The sequence below is a fragment of the Prionailurus viverrinus genome, chromosome F2 (assembly GCF_022837055.1).
Source record: "Prionailurus viverrinus isolate Anna chromosome F2, UM_Priviv_1.0, whole genome shotgun sequence".
In the NCBI taxonomy this organism is placed as follows: domain Eukaryota; kingdom Metazoa; phylum Chordata; class Mammalia; order Carnivora; family Felidae; genus Prionailurus; species Prionailurus viverrinus.
The window spans coordinates 47,694,162-47,711,424 of record NC_062578.1 but is presented as its reverse complement, the minus strand read 5'-3'; the positions used below and the strand labels follow the sequence as shown (position 1 = coordinate 47,711,424).

Below are 17,263 nucleotides of genomic sequence, written 5' to 3'. Positions count from 1 at the left end.
GCGTCCCAAATTCTAACATTTTAACCGGCTACCTGTATAAAATTGAGGCAAGTGCCATGTTTTCTGCATCTGCAAAATGCTTATTTACAGTGATTAGACGGATAAATGTGTTAATAAAGTACTAAGTACAGTACTCGGTACATGGTGAACTCAATATATGTGTATTAAATTCTATTCTATAGTAATCACTTGACCATATTCAGTGCCCTTCTCTAAGATCATCTTTATCACAATATTTTAAGAGTACATTTTGGAGGGAAACTCTAAGGCCTAGTATTATGCGTGAAGAAGCTTGGATCCAAGGATATCCAGTTGTTATTTAGTGCAAGCTGGAAGCACTTGGTTACATTTTAAAACCTTTTCAAAAGTAGATGTGCAAACACCCCCACTTGATCCTGAAGTGAATATAACAGGATGAAAAAGCACTTGGTTGACCACACACACCTGCTCCTCCCAATGTGACTTTTTTCTAGTGTCTCTTTCAAAATAACAACTTTCCTGCCTCTCTTTTCTCAGCCATAAGCTTCCATTCTTTGACCACAGCTCACCAGTTTCCTTCACAGGAAAGGGTTACTCACAGCTATTTTCCAAACTTTCTTCATGATCCTTAACCACCATCTCTAGAATTCACAATTTATAAGTAAAATATACAGGATACTTCTTTTTATGTTGTCTTATAAATTCCCTGGATCCAAGAAAATGGTTTTTGCCATCAAAGTGTATTTATGTGCATCCTAGGAGCTTGTTGACTGGTTCAATAATTGTGCCAAAGAATCAAAGATACAGATTTGTGTTTCTTTTGCAATCAATCAATCAATCAACAAAGCATTCAATGGGAATCTTCTGGGGCTCCACCAAAAGTTGGTTGAAGAGATGGGCAAATTCACATGAACAACAACCACAACAAATCAAAGTAAAATAGACCAAATGACTAAATGTGAAAGTCTATTTTGTTTTTTGTTTTTTTTTTTAATTTTTTTTTCAACGTTTATTTATTTTTGGGACAGAGAGAGACAGAGCATGAACGGGGGAGGGGCAGAGAGAGAGGGAGACACAGAATCGGAAACAGGCTCCAGGCTCTGAGCCATCAGCCCAGAGCCTGACGCGGGGCTCAAACTCACGGACCGCGAGATCGTGACCTGGCTGAAGTCGGACGCTTAACCGACTGCGCCACCCAGGCACCCCTGTGAAAGTCTATTTTGAATCATTCATTCATCCATTCATCCATCCATCCATCCATCCATCCATTCAGGTGTCCTGGCTGGAAAAGCAAATAATGGGCGTTGCCAGGAAAGGAAGGTCAGCAAGATGACAGGACGATTTCGTAGAAATTGTGGAGACTGTTCTAACCCATGGAAGCTAAAGAGAGCTGGATCAATTGAAGGAATTGAGAAAAAGTAATCCAGGTGAAAGAAGACCAACATGAGTCAAGACAAAATGATGGCACAAATGTGGTGTCTACATGGGGACAAGGACACGGGTCTGATTTGATTATGAAGGGAGGACCTAAAAATCTAGGTTAAACATTTAGTTTCTCGGGCAACCAGCCATATTTTAAGTACTAAATTGCCATATGTGGCTAGTAGCTACCATATTGGAGCGAATACAGGAAAATTTCCATCACTGTAGGAAGTTCTATTGGCCAGGGCTGATCTACGAAAAGGTATTTATACTTAGTATAGTTAAGAATTAGAAAATTTTGGAGTAGGAGGGTAGCATGATGAAAAGGGCACTTAAAAAAGGGATAGAGGAAATGCATTTCCAAGGTCTCCTTTGAAGGAATATGCAGTAACCCATAACAATACGAATACAACTAATTCTGGTGGACCAGCATTAGTAAACACAGGCCTCAGTGAATTTATTGTTCATGCCGCAGAATTCTGAAACCTGAGGACAGACTAGCCTACTAAAACACATTAGACTTATAAATTCTGTGGTTCTAGCCCCTCAGGTGATGTGAGAAGGTGTGATATACTACGACTGTTCAGACTCAAAGGGACTGCATGCTGACTAAAACACAGAATCTTACCCTAATAAGGCACATGTGAACAAGAACTATGAAAAAATAAAGACAGTAAACATGTTGCCAAAATGTCTAAGCTTACAACTTTATCCTTCATCATTTTATATTGTCTTTATAATTAAAAAAATTAAATGTGTGGTCCACCTGGAAAACATCATAATCCTTCATGAGACCCGATCACATTGATGGGTCATTACAGCCCTACGTGATTCAGTATGGAGAGTCATACCCAAAATGTTTGGGTCATTCTGGTTACAGTTACCAAGTTTCCACAACCGTTTGGAAATCTTTTCACATAATTTGTAGAATGCCCAAAGGCAAGCAGACAGCCAACAACACCGTACTTTACTGTGATTTGATGTGTGCATCTATACATTTCTTAATCATTTGGACTGAGAAAAAGGAGAGTAAAGAAGGTACAGTAACATATATTTTTTTTTAACTTTTTTTTTCAACGTTTATTTATTTTTGGGACAGAGAGAGACAGAGCATGAACAGGGGAGGGGCAGAGAGAGAGGGAGACACAGAATCGGAAACAGGCTCCAGGCTCTCAGCCATCAGCCCAGAGCCCGACGCGGGGCTCGAACTCACGGACCGGGAGATCGTGACCTGGCTGAAGTCGGACGCTTAACCGACTGCGCCACCCAGGCGCCCCAGTAACATATATTTTAAAGACGACCCTGAAAGGACTCGAGATATCAGGCAATATTAGAATGTTACATTTAAATTTTGGATATTAGAATTCTACAATTTTTTTAGGTGGGAGGAAGGAGACGTCTGCTTAAGAGTCTACTGGAAAAAGACAAACGATTCGTCAACTGTCAGAAAATCAGATACTTTCTGCCTCCGTGTCTTTGATCAGCCACCAATTTCTTAGGTCTTATCATTCATTTATTCATTTATCCACTCTTGCAATAAAGACTGAGCATCTGCTTCGTGTCAGGCAGTGTGCTAGATGCTGTGGGTACCAAAGTGAGCACAAAGAGAAGAGGTGTGTGCTCTCATGAAACTTCCGGTCTACCAGAGGAAACATATTTGTTAAAAATACCATTCATTCAAAAAATCACAAAGTGGTGCCAGCACTCTGGAGAAGAGCAGCAGAGTTCTAGGAGAGCACAGCACGACTGAGAGAGTAAAAAATCAGTCCCAATGACAATCGGCCTTTGTGTACTACTTCTGGTGGCACACGGACAAGACCAACAACGTTTCCAACAGAAGCCCAGAAGACAGGAACACAGCTACGAAAGTGAATCCCACGTCTTCCTTCTAAGGAACTGCTGCTTTCTTAGCAAACGCATCCTCAGTCCTGCTTGGCTTATCTCATCTCCTGAACTATGGTTACCCAATTTCCAGATTGCCTCAGTGACTTCTCATATCCAGTCCGGAGCTGGCTGTCACCTCCGTAATTCCTCTTTACACTTACCCGGTATAATCCCAAACACTATGAAGACCAACTCCAAGTCTATGTTACAGAGTTGTTCCTAAGGGTCCCCTGCTGAAGCAGGCTAAATAAATGTAACTTTGATTGCAGATGTGTTCACAGTAGTTGCTGGTAGACTTAGATACAAAGAAAACTGACTCTACTAGAAACTGAAGGAAGAGGGCAGGGAAGGATTTCCTGAGGAAATCACACAGGAGGAAGGGTGTGGGAGGTGGCAAAGAATATTCTAGAACAGTGTTGTCCAAGAGAATTTAGTTTAAAGATGGAAGTCTTCTATATCTTCTTTGTCCAATACAGTAGCCACAAGTCACGTTGAACACTTAAAATGGTAGTTAGTGGGACTGAGAAACTAAATTCTTGATTTTATTTAATTTTCATTGCCACATGTGGCTAGTGGCTATGGCATTACACAGCACACTTCTAGAACATGGAGCAGCATGCACAAAGGTCCTGAGGGAAGAGGAAGTATTTCAGGTTCACAGAACCGAATGGAGCCCACAGCAGAGAGCACAAGGGGGAAAGAGGTAGAAGATGAGGTGGGAAAGGCAGAAGAGAAGCAGAATATGCAATGCCTTGTATACTCGTTAAAGATTTATATCTCAATCTTAAAAGCGATGGGATTTAAGCGGGGAGTGACATAATCAGATAAGCATTTTGAAAACACTATCCCTGGTACAGTGTACAAAAGCAGGCAGTATTATAGGCCAGAGAAACTGACAGACTTCCACATGGTGGAAGCAGAATGGAGAAAAATGGATTTGAGAAATGTGTAGAAATATTGATAGAATTGATAATGGATGGCGGGGGGGGGGCAAAATATCAAGAAATATCCTAGTTTCTTGAGAAACCAGGATGGTGGTGCTACCCACTAAGGTGGAAAACACAAGGAAAGACTACAGATCAGATTCAGGATAGATGGAGAGTCATACGCAGTGAGATATGAAGGTCTAGGGCAAAGAAGAGAGAACTGGGCTGGAGGAAAACATGTGAAAGCCTTTAGAGATACATGACAACTGAAGCTGCGGACATGAAGCCAAGAGCATTTTTAAGAGGAAAGAATGATCAAAGTATCAAATGGTGCTGCAAAGTACCAGGTGTAACAGACAAGGGCTTCCATGGCCATTGTGTTCGGGAGGTGGGAAGACGACTGCTATCAATCTGAGTAACGGGTCATCCAATCACAGCAAATTTGACTACACACAGAGAAACCGAAATCTTCCTAAAGTATAAAATGTATATGCTAAGCGTTTTCCAAAATGTTGCTTGATGCAGAAACAAATGGATGTAATCAAAGGATAGAAATCTGATGGTACCATATGCATTATATCAATATGTCTAAAATAAACATAGTAAAACCAAGTGCATTAATCACAAGTGAAACTATGTTCCAATTTAGTACTTGATTCAACATTTTTAAGACTTTTATCCTTAAAAAACATTTTTTTTTATTTGAGTATAGTTGACACACAATGCTAAAGTAGTTTCAGGTGTCCAACATAGTGAGTGAACTTCTCTCTATATTATGCTACGGTCGCCACAAGTGTAGCTGCTATCTGTCACCGTAGGCTTTTACAGTATCATTGACTATATTCCTTACGCTGTGCCTTTTATCCCCATGGCTTATTCATTCCATAACTGGAAGCCTGTATCTCCCACTCCCCTTCACCCATTTTGCCCATCTCTCCCACTCTCCTTCCCTCTGGCAACCAACAGTTTGTTGTCTGTATTTATAGATCTAATTCTGCTTTTCATTTGTTTACTCATTTGTTTTGTTTTTTAGATTCCAAAATGAGTGAAATCATATGGTGTTTGTCGTTCTCAGACTGACTTATTTCACTTAGCATTACACCCCCTAGGTCCATCCAGGTTGTTGCAAATGGCAAGATCGCATCTTTTTTTGTGATGGATTATTACTCCATGGTGTGTGTGCGTGTGTGTGTGTGTGTGTGTGTGTGTGTGTATACAAGATATACATATCTTTCTCTCTTTCTTACTAAAGTGTTATTCTTTAAATGTGTGGGAGGAAATGAGCTCCTAGTTAAAATATTAATCATGCTGGGGTGCCTGGGTGGCTCAGTCAGTGAAGCGTCCAACTTCAGCTCAGGCCATGTTCTCGTGGTTCATGAGTTCGAGCCCCACATTGGGGTCTGTGCTGACAGCTCAGAGACTGGAGCCTCCCTCAGATTCTGTGTCTTCCTCTCCCTCTGCCCCCTCTCCCGCTCATGCTCTTTCTCTCTCTCTCTCAAAAATAAATAAACATTAAGAAAAAACTGAAAAACAATTAATCCTACTGGACAGGGCTTAGATTCAGGATAACTTCCAGTTATTAGTCTACAGATGAATATAAAATCACTAACTAACCATCGTAGATCTATTGGGTATGACAAATAATCATTCCTTGCTTTCATTTCAGGATTCTCTGCAAACTATGTCAATTTGACAAGTAACATACCAAGGACTGAATTATTAAATACATGGTAGAAATATCTGGTGCTTGCCCATGTATATAGTTCTTCTCATTCCTAAGCACATGGCAGAACTAAACTTCTCAGCCCTCTTGCAGTTAGTTAGTTAGTTAAGACCATGTGACTAGTTCTAGCCAATGAAAGATGAATGGGAGTGATGCATGTCACTATCAGGTCATAGTATTTATAAGTCAGTCTGCAGTCTTCCCAAGCAGGGGGGCCCAGAGGCCACATATGAAGACAGGAATGTCATAAGATGGAGAGAATCTGGATTCCTGAGTCGTTAATTAGAAAGAGGTCTGCAGACATGTATCAGGATTCTTACTAATAAGAAATAAACTTTTAGTGTATTAAATCACTAAGACTCTGGTGCTCCTTTATTCATACAGGTAGATAGACTCATTTTAACTGACACAAAATTGTAGTACAGAATAAGCAAATTCTTCTTTCCATTTTGATTCTTATTATGACTGTACATATAATTTTTCTGTAAAAACTCTTCCTTCCATGTCTTATAGACCAATAGTAAGCTTCTACAGAACAGAAATCAAAGCAGCACAAGTAAATATTTACCAAATGTTCTTACAAAGGGACTGCACAATATAATAGCTAAAATCAATCCATTAAAGAACTTTTTAATGTTACCACTGTCTTAAAAAGCTCCCAGCCTCAGTTGAGCCAAACAGCTCACTTCTCTGATATCCACCTACACACACATACACACACACACATACAGAAGAATCAGTCTCTAATAAGAAATGAAATTTGTAGGGCACCTGGCTCAGGTAATTAAGCATCTGACTCTTGATTTTGGCTCAGGTCACGATCATATTAGTGGGCTGGAGCCCCACATCGGGGCCCTGTGCTGACAGCATGGAGTCTGCTTGGGATTCTCTCTCTCTTTCCCTCTCTGTCTCTGCCCCTTCCCGACTCACATGTGTGCTGCCTCTCAAAACAAATAAACATTTTTAAAAAATAAAATTTGCGGGGCACCTGGGTGGCTCAGTCACTTAAGCGGCCGACTTCAGCTCAGATCATGATCTTGTGGTTTGTGAGTTCGAGGGCCGTGTCAGGCCCTGTGCTGACAGCTCAGAGCCTGGAGCCTACTTTGGATTCTGTGTCTCCCCCTCTCTCTGCCCCTACTGTGCTCATGCTCTCTCAATAATAAACGTTAGAAAATTAAAAAAAAAAAAAAAAAAAAGTAAACCCCCTCTCTTATATGTTATGAATTTCTCAATTAAGTTATATAACATTTTAAATAAATAAAATAAAATAAAATAAAATAAAATAAAATAAAATAAAATAAAACAAAACAAAACAAAATAAAATAAAATAAAATAAAATAAAATAAAAATAAAATTTGCTAATTCAACAAGAGTCCCAGACATTTTAATAGTTTTCCTGAAAGAAGTACTAGATTTTAGACAAATTTTTCTTAGTGAAATTTACCTGGTGAAATTACTCACCTAATCTTAGAACCAGTTAGCAATGCCATGACTAAAGATAACAACAGATCCGATTCCATTTAATTTACATCAGATTTAAATACAATATACAACGTAAACACTGATTTCCAAGACTAGGAGGGCAGCTACACCAAAGGTCCTGAGAATAGTCTTCACGTTGAGTTTCATGTAAGTTACTTTCTCATTCCCTTCCAAATAAAACCCCAAATACAATAGTTTCCTTTCACAAGCCTCCTTATCTACAACACAAACACAAGTGATAACATACACCCCCAAACAGCATCATGGTTCTGTTGACATTGGGCCACCTCCGTGGACTCTTATGTGACTAATGGGAGATTTCCACACCCGCTGAGAAAAACCTCAGTGGCAAATTTTTAATGAAAAAGCATGTGCCCGACATTCCCATGTGAAGTAAGCTGCTTTTGCTTTCCTCGCTGAAACATCCCAACTGCCTGTGGGCAAATCATAAATATTCAATAATGCCAAAAAGCTTACAAGATCCCTGTTCAGTTAAAAAAAAAAAACATGTCTGTTAACCATTTTAAGCAATATGGCCCAGGAAACTATGGAAGCTAACTTTAAGGCATTATTTTTTATTAGAAAGACATTGAAAGTTTGACTATAAAGCTACCAGAACTCAAGAAATACGGTAGCCTCTTAAGGGCAGGGGATTTATCATGTCTCACTCTGCTCTTCCCCGATTTCACACAGTACAGCAGGGACTCAGTGGTGACAGAGGGTCACCAGAGCAACTTGCCCACCTAACTCCCTATCGACACTGCAGAGAGCCAGTCCCTTTGGCTCTTCTGAAAGATAAGATACCGCTAATGACATTGACAGAGGACATGCAATTTTGAAAAAAAAGTTGGGGTGAGTCACTCCCTGTCTTTAGGAATGGAACCACACTGAGGGTTGGAAGGCCCCACACAGGTCCTGACGCCTGGCAGCCTGTGATGAGTCCCATCTCTACCACTTACCGCAGTATGACCATGGGCATAGGCCGGCTCCCTGTGCCTCAGTTTACTCACTTGGAAAACAGAGGTGACAAAAATAGTACACCCCTCATAGGGCTTGGGTGAGGATTAAATGAGCAGAGCACATAGTAAGTAGGCCCATCAAATGTTTATTATTTTCAAATATTATGATTTAGGGTGCAATCTCAGCCTCAGGTGGTGGCATTTTGTCCCCGCGGCAACTAAACGGGCAGCAGGCTGCAAGCATCTGGCACACTGCCACGACATTGACTCCTCTTTAGGAAATTAGAAACCGTCTGTTTCGCCTTCTGCCACGGTCTTTTATTGTCCTGGGCAGACTAAAAAATGGGAAGCCAATGACCATCATCTCAAACACAGGGGCATGGCTCCTAAATGTTGCAAAAGCTGACCTGAACCAATAGGAAAAAAAAAAAAATGCATTCGATATCCTGGGTCAAAAATTGGAGAACTAACCCACAATTACACTCATTCTACAGAGATCCCAAGGCAACTAAATGGAGACAAGATGTCTTTTTAACAAATGGTGCTGGGGGCGCCTGGGTGGCGCGGTCGGTTAAGCATCCGACTTCAGCCAGGTCACGATCTCGCAGTCCGTGAGTTCGAGCCCCGCGTCAGGCTCTGGGCTGATGGCTCAGAGCCTGGAGCCTGTTTCCGATTCTGTGTCTCCCTCTCTCTCTGCCCCTCCCCCGTTCATGCTCTGTCTCTCTCTGTCCCAAAAATAAATAAACGTTGAAAAAAAAAATTAAAAAAAAAAAAACAAATGGTGCTGGAGCAACTGGATAGTAATATGGAGAAAAAACAAAAAAAAAATGGACCTCAACCCTTCCCTGACTCCATTACAAAAGTCACCTCAAAAATGGACGATAAACCTATATGTAAAGGTGAAACTATTAAAAACCTAGGGGAAAAAAGCAAAAGAAAATCTTTGCGACATTGGGTCATACCAAGACTTCTTAAAAAGTACATAAAAAGCATAAACTAGAAGAGAAAAAATTGATCAAGATTAAATACTGTTGCTCTTTGAAAGACACGGTTAAAACAACAACAAAAAAGGCTACCTACCGACTGTAAAACATACAACTGATTTCACATTATTTAAGGAACTCTTAACAATTTAATTAAAAGAAGACAGGTCACTATAAGCTAACTAACTTGGATGTAAATTAAATAAATAAAAATAAAAAATAAAAAGAAGAAGACAGGTAACCCCATTTAAAAATTGGGTGAGGGGAGGCTGGGTGTTTTGGTCGGTTGGGCAGCTGGCTTCAGCTCAGGTCATGATCTCACGGTGTGGGAGTTCGAGCCCTACATGGGGCTCTGTGCTGACAGCTCAGAGCCTGAAGCCTGCTTCAGATTCTGCGTCTCCCTCTCTCTCTACCCCTCCCCTGCTCACACTCTGTCTTTCTGTCTCTCAAAAATAAATAAACATTAAAAAATTTTTAAATAAAAAAAAATTGGGCAAAACATTTGAACAGACTTTTCACAAAAGAAGTTGTAAGAATGGGCAAAGAAGCACATGAATGATGTTCAACACCACTAGACATCAGAGAAAAGCAAATTCAAACCACAATGAGACATCATCACATATCCACTAAAATAGCTCATGTTAGAAAGACTGACAATACCAAGTTTGGGCAAGGATGAGGAAAATGGAAACCCTCATGTACTACTGGTGAGAATGAAAATGGCATGGCCATCCTGTACAGCTGTATCTTATAAAGTTACACATACATTTACCCCATGACCTAGCAATTCTGGTCCTGGGTATTTACCCAGGAAATGAAAGCATACGTCCACATTAAAGCATACATGTAGGGGCGCCTGGGTGGCTCAGTCGGTTAAGCGTCCGACTTCGGCTCAGGTCATGATCTCACAGTCTGTGAGTTCGAGCCCTGCGTCAGGCTCTGTGCTGACAGCTCAGAGCCTGGAGCCTGCTTCGGATTCTGTGTCTCCCTCTCTCTCTGCCCCTCCCCTGCTCATGCTCTGTCTCTCTCTGTCTCAAAAATAAATAAACATTAAAAAAAAAAAAGCATACATGTGAATGTTCACACCAGCATTACTTACTCATAATAGCCAAAACCAGAAGCAACAAAATATGTCCATTAACTGGTGAACAGATATATCACAAATTGTGATAATATGCTTACCATGGAATACTATTTAGCAAGTAAATAAACGATTAACAAAAGCAACAAAATAGAAGAATCTCAAGTGAAAGAAAAATTGAAACCATAGTGACAGAACGCAGGTTAGTGCTTGCCCAGAGCAAGAGAGAAGAGAAGGTTTCAAATACAGAGGCTCAAGAAAACTTTAAGGGTGAGGGAACTTTCTATGGATTCTGATGTTGATTCTGATACAACTACCACAATTTTCAAGCTGGTGAATTTAATAATTTTTTTTTTACATTTATTCATTTTTGAGAGACAAAGAGAGACAGAGCACAAGCAGGGGAGGGGCAGAGAGAGAGGAAGACACATAATCTGAAGCAGGCTCCAGGCTCCAAGCTCAGCACAGAGCCCGACGTGGGGCTTGAACTCACAAACCGCGAGATCGTGATCTGAGATGAAGTTGGACGCTTAACCGACTAAGCCACCCAGGCACCCCTCAAGCTGGTGAATTTAAAACAAACGAGCAAAGAACCTTGTTTCTGTAAGTTCTACAGGCACATGAAAAGAATATGTGGTCTCTACTTGTAAAGTATAAAATGTACACACATATGCACACTTGATTGCTGATAATACAAATTCTTTCTTGAGTATTCAATCATACTAGGTCTTAAAGAGTCACACTGTTTCAAAAAATGCACAGGCAACATCTTTAGCTACCTTTTGGAAGGTTACAAACTAGATGAGGTCTAGAAAATTATTAAAATACATGTGTCTGGGTGGCTTAGTAGGTTAAACATCTGACTATGGCTCAGTTTGTGATCTCAAAGTTCGGGAGTTCAAGTCCCATGCAAAGCTCTGCTTTGATGGTGCAGAACCTGCTTAGGATTCTCTCTCTCTGCTCCCCTCTCCCACTTATTCTCTCTCTCTCTCTCTACCTCTGTCTTTCAAAATGAAAAATCAAATGAAAACTTTAAAAAAAAACTTTTTTGAGAGGAAGAGAGAGCGCACGAGCAGGGGAGGGGCAGAGAGAGGGAGGGAGGAAGGGGGGGAGAGAGAGAGAGAGAGAGAGAGAGAGAGAGAGAGAGAGAGAGAATCTTAAGCAGAGCCTGTCTCAGGGCATGATCTCACCATGACATCGTGACCTGAACGGAAATCAAGTCAGAGGCTTAACTGATGAAGCCACCCAGGCACCCCTAAAACCTTGTTATACAGATACAAACACATGTTTTGAAAACTCTGAACTCACAGTTTTAATTACTTGATCCCACTCCAAAAGCAAACAGAAACAAAACTAGCTGGCGGTTCTGGGTTGAGGTTCTGGCTGCTGCGGACACAGCCAGGGACTCACCTCTGCGGTTCCGTCCTTGAAGCTCTCGCTATAAGTGCTGTCGGGGGTGCTGCGCTGGTCTTCCTTGAGGTAGGTGCTATGGCTGGCCATGGAGGGCACACCATACTGGGTCTGTTCAAAGATAAGCACACGTTGCTCCTCGCCATCTCCCCGGGGACAGTGCACGGGCGGGGCCATGAACACGGGCGTGAAATCTTCAGCCTTCACCACCGTGATTCCGGACACCGGGATGATGGCCGGGCTCTCGGAGATGTTTGTGCTGTACTGTTCCCGTTTCGAATTCTCCAGGTGGTCTTGATTTAGGGAAAGGTTCACTGGAACAGTCTTTAGGACCTGCACTCGGTTTTCTCCTCCAGTCAGATTACTCTGGGCTTCACTGGTGCCAAGGCAGTTTCTGCATGTTTAAACCCCCCCACCCCCCCCCCCAACATAACAGAATTAGAAAGATCACCACTTTGCGACTCCTAATAAAATAACGGGGGCCAGCAACAACCAGTGGATGTTAATGCCATTAGGGAAAAAGCTGATGGTGAACTTTACAAGGGAATGCAGTGGATCTTCGCATGACTAGAGGTAGGACAGTTGTTCCCGGAACCATGCAAATTACCCCGCCTATAAAGTGCAGTTGGGAAAAGGGGAAGGAAAAAAAAAAAGTTGACCCTGAATTTTGGCAAGCCTTAGATCTAACTCTGTATTTCTCTCAGGAAATACAGAAGGATGGAAGAATAACTTAAACAAAATCAAAAGGAAACAATCATACAAACAGAATGTAACACATCTTACTGACCTGGTTTCTTCAATAAGTTAGAGGCATGAAAAAAAGAAAGGAGGGTGGGAAGCTTGTTCTAGAGTAAGAGATTTGAAAGACATAACAATCAAACAGGATGATTAGATCTTGTTTGGATCCTGATTTGAAAAGCCAAAGAGGCGTTTTGAGACAATGGGATCTTTGAGGCAATTGACTATGGACCTCAAGTGAGGTGATTATTAAGGAAGCATTGTTCATTTAGTTACAATAATGATTTTGAGATTATGTAATAAAACGTCCTTTTTATTTAGAGATATAAATGAGAAGTAGCTAGAGATGAAATGACATGATGTCAGGAACTTATTTCAAAGACTACTGCAATAAAAAAAGAGAGAGAGAGAAAGAGAAAAGGTAGACATGAAGCAGGTGTAACCAAAAACTACCACTGCTGAACCTGGAGAATGGGGTGGGTATTTGGGGGTTCATTATACTGTCCTCTTTACTCCTGGATATGTTTGAAAACTTTCAAAAGAAAAAGTTATAAAATAGTTTTTTTTAGGGGCACCTGGGTGGCTCAGTCAGTTGAGCGTCCGTCTGGCTTCAGCTCAGGTCATGATCTCACGGTTTGTGAGTTCAAGCCCCATGTTGGGCTCCGTGCTGACATCTTGGAGCCCGGAGCCTGTTTCGGATTCTGTGTCTCCCTCTCTCTGTGCTCCTCCCCTGCTCATGCTCTCTCTCTCTCTCTCTCTCTCTCTCTCTCTCTCTCTCTCTCTCTCTCTCTCAAAACTAAATAAACATTAAAAAAAATTTTTTTAAGGCGGGGGCGGGACAATAACTTGAAGGGGGGCAGTGGGAAGAATATATTTCACTGTTCTGTGGGCTAACCTCCTTGCAGGAAAGACAAAAGGCAATGAGAATTTATCATTAAAATATTTTCACTAAATGGAGAAACAACACGAGCTCATTGATACCCTTAGCACTGAATTACTTTTGGAGCTTCAGAGAGTGGCGTCACTGGGCTTATGTAAAACAAGCTCTCTCAGATCTCAGACCTCCTGACTGGTACAAAGAGAAAGGAAAGGATTTGGAAAATTAGTTCTCACCAGGCTAGGATAAAATACTTTCCACTTCTACTACAGAATTCCGGGAGAGAGCAGAAGCAAAGAGAAATTCGTCAATGGAAGAGTATTGTGGACAGCACAGTGATTTTACTAGCAAAGTCCCTGTGGTCAGTAAAATTTGGGGCACCTCTCATTTATAGATTATTCTGAATGATATGGAGGATAAAAAATACATATTTTGTATGAAGCCCTATCTCCAATGTCTGTGTTTTGTTTTGTTTTGTTTTTAACTAGCGTGTGTGTGTGTGTGTGTGTGTGTGTGTGTGCGTGCTTTAAATTCGTTAGCCCACTAGTGTGGGCTAACTGGCATCTCTCATAGAGAGAAAACTATTTGAATAAAATTGCTTCTTCCCAGAATTGACCTCTCCTGGCCCCTCTGAGCTTGCCTAGCTCTCCAGCAGGACTGTGCATTTTTGGCTTTGATTTCTCAGACAAAACCTCAAAGTGAATGAAGCTTGAGGAAAGAATGGCTCTGACATGAATAAAGACACCAGAAAAATACCTAAACTTTTCTGAGTCTGTCACAAATCTGTAGAAATCATTCCAGAAAGTAATTCTTTAAAGAATAAAATTGCAAGGCTACATTCTGGCTTTGACCTGCTTTCATGGTCAGAGCAATACAGTGAATCTGCATATAAGACATGGTGAAATTTACAAATTACGTTTAATCTGAGTCCAGTTAGCTAGATGATGCCAAACCCAGACCAGCCGTTTATGTCAGCATTTCCTAAAACTCCATTGTTTAGAATATTGCATGGAATGTTAACAGATGGTCCTCAAAGACAGGAGTCTGTGATAAAATCAGTATTCAAAAAAACAAAAAACAAAAACAAAAACTGCCATAACAAACCCAGCCTGGGTGGGTCACAAACATCATGAACACAGAAAAGGCTCCCAGGCATTCCTTTGCCTGTTTCATTATAACCCGGAATTTCCCAAACTAATTTTACCCCAGACTCTTTTGTGGAGGATTAAGTAGTAATACATGTGGATAATGTCCTGTGAGTTGGATGTACAAGGGCTGGTTGGTCTACACTGATTAGCTACCAAAGCAAGTGTCCAGTTTCTACTCTTCTGGACTTTTATAAGCACACACCTACTGCCTTCGCCAACAGATTCAAAGCTAACCAACTCCTCTGTGCTTAGAGTCCATTTCAAGCTAAATTTGTTATTTCTCTAATCCACGCAAGACACATGAATCCCAAACAAGAGACACAAGTCAAAATATTTGGGGCGTTCTTATAAGCCAACACAAGCGAACTATAGAGTCGTATAAACCTATATTGTAAATAAATATAAATAAACCTATATTATAAACTATAAACCTAGCTGAACCATCGATATTACCACACGATGAGGAAATAATAGACACAGCATCATCCTAGAATGTATAACTGCCTCTGCAGAACAGCGGTAGTTTTAGAAGCTAGAGAACTTCAGAAAGACATCCAAAATATGGCTGATTATAGCAAAGTAAGAATTATCGTGAGCTACTGGCTCACCCGCAATAGAATTTAAAGTTGAACCAAATATTGCAATAGGAGGAAAACAACGCAAGGCTACGAACGGTACATTAAATATGCTTTTTAAAAAATCTGGGTCATGCCAGACTTTCAGTTATTTTTCCAAGTACCAACTTCTATATACAGACAGTTATAATGACACCATGCAAGCACCTGGCACCTTAATTCCTGAATATGCTGCAGATCAAATGATATCCTTCCAAATTACATTCGACCTGAAGTCTACGAGGTCATAATTAGTCTACACAAGGTAGTTTTGTCTGTACCCCACTGCCAGTTTTTTTGAAGCTGCTCCACCGAAATCACAAAATAACCATGAAAATACGATGTCGTTCTAAAAGATGCTGTAACGACAAATGGTCTCTTCTGTCTATTATGACGCAGATGGAGCACATATTTTAGACATGTTTTTCCCTGACCCTTCTATGAATACTGGTATACGATTTAGCAGACTGCACCTGCTTGGCTTAATAAATACCGGCTAATGGGAGGAAAAGTCACAAGATCTGAAGAGTATCAGGCTCCTTCTCCCTGTCATCACTGCTACCAACTAGGGTCCCCAAGACAGCGTGCAGCATCAGAAGATTCCTTTAAAACTGCACATCAGGGGCGCCTGGGTGGCGCAGTCGGTTAAGCGTCCGACTTCAGCCAGGTCACGATCTCTCGGTCCGTGAGTTCGAGCCCCGCGTCAGGCTCTGGGCTGATGGCTCAGAGCCTGGAGCCTGTTTCCGATTCTGTGTCTCCCTCTCTCTCTGCCCCTCCCCCGTTCATGCTCTGTCTCTGTCCCAAAAATAAATAAACGTTGAAAAAAAAAATTAAAAAAAAAAAAAAAAAAAAAAAAAAAAAAACAAAACTGCACATCAGATGCAGACAGCCTTAACCTTTGCTAAGGGTGTACTTTGGAGGTGATACACAGCCCAGGGCTGCTGGCTGGTGGGGTGGTTCTTGCTGCCGTTCGTGTCATAAGCAGGTCCCATCAAGGCCCAGTAAGATCTGGATATATGAGCTAGCAGGGGATTTCATTTCTCCTGACTTCATATTTCCATATGAAAGAATCACCAGGAGCACCTGGGTGGCTCAGTTGGTCGGGCAGTTGACTTTGGCTCAGGTCATGATCTGACTGTTCTTGAGTTTGAGCCCTGCATCAGGCTCTGTGCTGACAGCTCAGAGCCTGGAGCCTGCTTTGGATTCTGTGTGTGTGTGTGTGTGTGTGTGTGTGTGTGCGCGCGCGCGCAGGCACGTGCACCCCTCCCCCACTCACTCTCTGTCTCCCAAAAAGATAAATAAATGTTAAAAAAAAAATTTTTTTTTTAGGAAGAAACACCAAAGGAAAAGCACTGTGGTTTCTCCCCTATTCCTCTGCAGGAAAGGGATATATCTGATTAATGAGTTTGGGAGAAGTAGCTGAGTAAGGTGGTTCAGTCCCTTCTGGTTCCCTCTTTATGTCTGGCTCATCCCAGCCATACAGAGAGGACTCTAGTCACCCCTGCCATACCACAGTGGCCTGTCCCGTCAGGGAGGCTTGCAGTCCTGCCTGAGACTAGGTGAGTAGACATACCTAAGTCAGGATTGACATGTTACAAGCTGCAGATTCAAAAATGGCATTCTCGGGCGCCTGGGTGGCGCAGTCGGTTAAGCGTCCGACTTCAGCCAGGTCACGATCTCGCGGTCCGGGAGTTTGAGCCCCGCGTCAGGCTCTGGGCTGATGGCTCAGAGCCCGGAGCCTGTTTCCGATTCTGTGTCTCCCTCTCTCTCTGCCCCTCCCCCGTTCATGCTCTATCTCTCTCTGTCCCAAGAAAATAAATAAACGTTGAAAAAAAAATTTTTTTTTAAAATGGCATTCTCTGTTGGCTTAATCAGAAAGAAAACTGATTTTTTTTTTCCTTTTCAATTTCAATCTGTCTGTGTCTTGTGTTTCAATCGGTTCTTAATTCAGGATCGCAGGAAAAGGGGTGTCATATAATGATCTCCTAACATCTGTCCTGCCCCTGCCCCCTCACAGTATGTGCTGCCATGCCTGGT

The 17,263-nt window shown here is 41.6% G+C and overlaps 1 protein-coding gene across 6 annotated transcripts in view; it reads right to left on the bottom strand.

Moving 5' to 3' along the window:
• The window catches only part of GRHL2 (grainyhead like transcription factor 2), a 172,806-nt gene that overhangs the window by 96,219 nt on the left and 59,324 nt on the right, over nucleotides 1-17,263 (bottom strand). For all 6 annotated transcript variants that reach the window (XM_047842321.1, XM_047842318.1, XM_047842316.1 and 3 more), the window contains exon 4: nucleotides 11,850-12,243. In XM_047842321.1, the coding sequence (XP_047698277.1) occupies nucleotides 11,850-12,243 (394 nt within the window). The remainder of the gene's footprint in view (nucleotides 1-11,849; nucleotides 12,244-17,263) is intronic.